Source organism: Nansenia antarctica, assembly GCF_963989245.1.
Source record: "Nansenia antarctica genome assembly, chromosome: 1".
Taxonomy (NCBI): Eukaryota; Metazoa; Chordata; class Actinopteri; order Argentiniformes; family Microstomatidae; genus Nansenia; species Nansenia antarctica.
In genome coordinates, this window is record NC_137674.1 from 22,572,877 (window position 1) to 22,578,943 (window position 6,067).

General features: G+C 44.5%; 1 protein-coding gene across 8 annotated transcripts in view; it reads right to left on the reverse strand.

The window, feature by feature from the left end:
* Window positions 1-3,559, reverse strand: part of letm1 (leucine zipper-EF-hand containing transmembrane protein 1) — a 33,513-nt gene extending 29,954 nt beyond the window's left edge. For all 8 annotated transcript variants that reach the window (XR_013937631.1, XR_013937632.1, XR_013937633.1 and 5 more), the window contains exon 1: window positions 3,298-3,559. Coding sequence is in view for 5 of the 8 variants with exons in the window: in XM_080537982.1 (XP_080394108.1) it covers window positions 3,298-3,379 (82 nt within the window). In the remaining 3 variants the exon portion in view is untranslated. The remainder of the gene's footprint in view (window positions 1-3,297) is intronic.
* Between the last annotated feature and the right edge of the window lie 2,508 nt (window positions 3,560-6,067).

Here is a 6,067-nt window from a genome sequence, read left to right on the forward strand (position 1 = left end):
GCTTCCTACAGCTGAATGAGAGCAAGGGGGAAATCCTCCTCATCGGCAACACCACCGCCATCACTCAGCTCAGCACCAACATGGGAAGCCTGTCCACCCTTGTCAGACCACATGTCAAGAACCTCGGTGTCATCTTTGACTCCGAGCTTAACCTTGACCGACAAGTGAGCTCCATCGTGAAGGCATGTTTCTACCAACTACGCATCATAGCCAAGATCAAGTCCTTCCTCACCCCCAGCGACCTGAGGAGGGTCGTCCTCATGCTAATCTCATTTGGCTCGACTACTGCAACTCACTCTATGCTGGACTTCCTGATAAGACCATCTACCGCCTGCAGCTAGTCCAAAATGCCGCTGCCAGGCACCAAAATGAGGGACCACATCTCCCCTGTCCTCATCTCCCTTCACTGGCTCCCAGTGAAGAAGAGAGTGAAGTTCAAAATCTGCACCTTTGTCTTTAAAGCTCTCAACAGTCTCGCCCCACCCTACATCAAGGACCTCCTGGACCAGTCTACCTCCTCAGGCCCAGACCCAGGCTCAGGTCCGACGCCCAACTCAGCCTGAGGGTCCCACGTACCAACCTCAAGAGGAAGGGTGACCGTGCCTTTGCGGTGATAGCACCGACCCTGTGGAACGCGCTCCCTTCTGCCATCAAGTTTGCCCCCACTCTGGACTCCTTTAGAGCCAAGTTAAAAACCCACCTCTTCCTAAATGATATTCTCTAAGTCTACTCCCTATTTGTTGTGAATTGTATGCCTGAGATTTACGTTTAAGTCGTCTGTGTCTGATTGCTTTCTGTGTTCCTTGTCTTTGTCTTTATCTGTTCCTTTACCCGGGCTGCGCCACGGGCCGATGTAAAAGTTGGATGGGGGGCGCATTATAAATAAAATTAACATAACATAACATAACATATGAGGGGCTGTCTGTCTGCACGGTGTGTATGAGGGGCTGTCTGTCTGCACGGTCTGTATGGAGGGGCTGTCTGTCTGCACGGTGTGTATGGAGGGGCTGTCTGTCTGCACGGTGTGTATGGAGGGGCTGCGCCAGGAAGCATGATCCCTGGAAGAGGCCTCCACCGCAGACACCCTAATCACACGCTACTTCCCTCCATCTCCATGACTACCGCAACTATACACACACAATATCAATCCACTGGACAGTGAAGAGATGACCACTACTATAGTACCGTACAGACATACCAACCACTGCTTTAGTCAGGCACTGTAAATCACTGTATTAGTGACTATGGTGTCACTGGTACAGTGATGTTGATACAGCCTAGCCTATTCAATAACACACATGTCTTGCAAAACTCCTTCAGAACATTGCATAACACTGCGTATTATCTAACAAAACATTCACAGCAGAGAAAGCTATTGAGGGTCCAAATGATTCACCAACCTCACAGAGCTAGCCTAACAAGTACTAGCCTGTAGCTAGGCTAACAAGTACTAGCCTGCAGCTAGGCTAACAAGTACTAGCCTGCAGCTAGAGAAGGAGTGGATTAGGCCTAGCCCAACCCTTACAACACATTATCTGAGTCGACACAAGGATTGGCTGGATGACACCAACAGACACTGTTCCACCTCCTCTCACTGTATAGTAAAACTGAATGCTTATTACAGTGTCACAACAAGGTTATAAACGTACACTGGTCATGATTACAGCGGTATCCCTTATCAGTGTGCACATACCTCTAAACACAGCAGGAAGAAGCGGAGGAGCAAAACCGTGTCTTTTAAAAATAGCTATTAGCTACTACTATCAGACCTAACCCTAACCCTCCAACACGCTTTATGGCCATGGCCATGTACAAAGACCAATGCTGCTTCTTCCGAAAGAGATAAGATATGTTCACTTGCACAGATCTGAGCATTTCGATGGATGTTAACTTACAGGGTTGTGCACTAGCACAAGTGAACTGTGTACTACTAGTGTTGATGCAATGCACAGAGAAGCACATGGCGGCCTCACACCAGTGATATACACAGGGTCTCAACAACAGCACCATAACACTGACACGCTTCGAGTTCGAACTCCCTTCAGATACATCAATGATGCGCCTGTTTTTGTAATTGGGGAGATAAGGCCTTAACTGTCTTCAAGGCATGTTTATGTTATGTAACAGCCCCTACAAACCCAGCAAACCACTGGACACATTCTTTCAGCCTGTGAGCTTTTTGTGAGCCATAAAGACTGTATTATATGCAAAGAAAGAGAACTGCACAGAGTGTTTTTTTAAGATGAGAGATATCTTGGGTATGAAACAGAGCTGGCTTGGCAGTGGTCTGCCTGCAGAGAGGAACAGTGCCACTGCAGACTGCAGCGGCGGGGAGCGGAGCGGCACAGGGCAGAGAGACCGGCTGTCCTCAGTTAACCCGGCCGGCTGACGTCTCTCCTCCTCCGCTAACACATCATCTCCATTCGCATTTCGCAAGGTGCGGTGCTTCCAGCTACGGAGTTTTCTCACGACCATGTTTAGCGACAAAGAAGTCAATAAATACACATATTTACAAACACCGCTGGTTGGAGAAATATGTATTTATATCAAAACGAAGGCGTTCAAAACGGTCGTGTCTGATGATGATGATGATGATAGTAATAATAAGAATAATAGCATTTGAACAGCCCCAATCTGTCAGATCTATTCCCTCGAATAAACAACGTCTTTCTCTACTAGGCTGAAATCTGATCGACTTGAATCCCTGATTGTCTCCCAGTTGAGGGATATGAGATGACACAGATGGAAAAGTACTGACAGTTGAAGGTTATGCGCCTCTTTAAATCGACTAAAGTTAGCTAAGCCAAGCACAGCAGGAAAGGACTAGTGGATGTGCAACAAAGAAGAGGGCTACATGACAGCTACATGTCACAACAGCATACACCTTTCTGGAACAGCATACATACAGTAAGCAGCTACTGTAGCTAGGCAAGTCAAGACCGCCTGGATGCCTAGTTTGACATGATCACATGTTGTCTCTTTCATCTCAGTGGACTGAACACGGTCAAGAGTATCTGTGGTTCACTTTAATCCAACTCATTACAACGGGTCTGACACAACTCGAACTTGACAACCGGCTAATAAACGTGTCATTCCGTGATGAATAAGTTAGCAGCGTTAACTAGCCTGCTGCTGCTAGCCGGCTACACTTGACTAAACCGTCACGGTTTCATCACCGTCAGCCCGAATGACATTCAATGTCAACGTAGACTCCAACAGCATCACTCAATAAAAGTTGAATAATAACTTACAGCTATGTCCAATAACAGTTCAACATGAAAATGTAGTTTGTGTTACCTTTTCGGAACTCGCTTTTTAACGATCTGGATGTCTTCATCAGCGGAGCTGCTCGAGACCTCGTAAACAGGATTAACGCCATGGCGATTCTGTCTCGTCTCACTTCTGCCGGTTTAACGAAGGAGTAGCCAATTTAAATAGGATAAAAATGTACAAAACGAAACACTCGCTAAGAACCTATTAGCTGACTTAATATATCACTAAGTGAACTTCTCCCTCCCATGTCCTTGCTTTGCTTTCAGTGAAGTGCGATGGTAATGCATCGGCTTCCGTCTTCCTGTAGGAGCGTGTCGACCGCTCTGGTGAATGGTCGCTTCAACAGCGTGTGGTCCAAACACACAAACCAAACACACCATTTCTGGTCATTCTTTCCATGAGTTAGTGAGAGAGATGACTGTACAGGGAGGTGGTCTGTCTGAGTGGTCCTCCAAACTGTCAATCGAATTGCTTCAACGATTCTCCTGTTACAATGTGAATTTATACTTTGACTGTTACCGTGTCACCCAAATACAGGTGCCTTTCAATTTGCGGCACTGTGACTGTATACCAAAAATGGTTGTTGTTGTTGTTGTTGTTGTTGTTTTCGGTTCATTCTCCCTAATTATGTGATATTATACTGTATGGTTACATAAGTAGGCTACATATATATATATATACATATATATATATATATATAGATAGATACATCGCGTAAATTAGATGCGCAACGAAAGGAGGAAGGTGGAGAGAAGGAAGCTTCATTTACAAATATTAATCTCTGATTCATTATCTAAAACCGTTATTCTTATTATTCTAAATACTCTAACAAGGCTGACATTATTTGGGTGGAGGGTTATCTTTAACAGGTTGCCAGGGAATAAAAACTACAACCTGGCAACCCCACCATTTTTTTGTGTGACGTAACGTCGACGAATGTCCACCTTTTTTATTTTTTTGCACCATACATTCCCTCCGAGAAGTAGGTCGAACTCTCTGAAAGATTACAAATAAACTGTCGAAAAGTAAAATAAGACATTTCAAATAAGATTACACGGTTATGATTTCCCACCACGTCAACGCTATCTTAATGATGCTCTGTAGAGATCCCGTGAAGATACGGTGTTTTTTTTGAAAGGACCGGTTGAATTTGGGTGCGTTTGTAAATTTGCTCTGAGAGCGCCGGAGCGCACACTGGGTTCAACGTCATAAATAGACCAAGTCATTTGATTGGACAAGAGGCATTCCACGAGTGCTGATCAGATCTCAAGACCGTATTAACGAACGCACCCTTATCTGCTCCCAACCAATCGGAAGTAAGTATTTTTCGCGCTGGTTGGGATGAGAGTCTCTGCGAGCTTTGATTCGAGTTGAATGAAACCGCCGAGTTCAAGATGATTCACGGAGCGTTTTGTAATTTCATTGCTTAACGCGGTAATCGACAGGTAATATAACCACACTTTACTGCACACCATGCGGGTGTAGTTGGAGAGAAAACGCAAAAGTGTCGTTACTTTTAGCGTACAACTAGATAGATAGGCTAACGTTAGCTAGTGGGCTAGCCAGGGTCTGACTAATCTTCTTGGCCGGGTTAAATACGTGACATGGGACGGTCATTGATTTCAAACATGACATTTAGGAGGGTTGACAGGTGTGTACATGTAGAAACCCGTCCGGGATTTTAAGCCACCATAGCCAAAAACGTTGATTCAAAAACGAGTTCCAATGAGCTCGAATATTACATTCCAGTCATTATACTGACCCGAGAGACACTGCTAACGACGTTAGCTAGCGGGCTAAGTAATGGTGAATGCAGCTGCATGGTGAATTGCTATTGACGTCCGTTTCTAGTCGGCGTCACCTGTACCCAGATTAGATGGAAGGTAGGGGACATTTGCTTCAGTTTGCTAGATGGACAGTGATGTTGTTGTGTTGTATGAGCGAGTTTGTGGTGTTGGGAGAAGTCTATCAGCTGGCGACTCTGCTCTAAGTTTCCGCGGCTTTTCCAGCGGTGATGCTGGCGGCGTCATGGATGATGCGTTGGGTGTTCATTGCATGTGGTTGAACTAGCTGCATCTGACTCATAAGTGATGTTTTCTTCTATCTAGACATTGCAGTAAAGAGAGTAAACTCGAGAGGTTTAATCTTCGCTGGTAAGAGGTTGTCTGTAGTGGGTTGGATGGGAATTGTTGCTTGCATACCATAGCAAAGATGCCAAAATAGACTCTCTGGCGCTCTTGTTCCCTGTATCTGAGTTACCTTGCCTGTCCAGATTTTAATGTGGAGCCATTTTATTCTTATGAGCCATTTTATTCTTATGAGGCAGCGACTAGGTTTTGACTTGGCTGTGACTTACCCGGGTTACTTGTTTTTGCTGTTGTTTGTATGACTCATGCCATATCCTACATAGGTTATTCCAGTTAGAAACCACTCGTTGAACAGGTGCATTTGTGGAAGTCAGTTTTCACCCTTTTTCAAACGTGTGGGAAATATTTTTGGTCAGCCTGTTGAGTTTTTGTATGTGTTTATTATGCACCAGAACCATTCTATTCATATCTCCATTTGCTCGTAGAATCCCCAAACACAATCCTAGATTTAGTAGGCTAGTTGCTATAAATGCTACTGGGCAGTTTGGTGTATGAATGACATGCAACTTAAGATATTGCATGATCTTAGACACACTAGGTTTTCCCCCCTGAAATTCCATGTTTTATTATTATTATTTATTATTATTATTGAGAAATGGTACAAATATTACTTTATAACAACAATAATATCATCACTAAGTAACAAA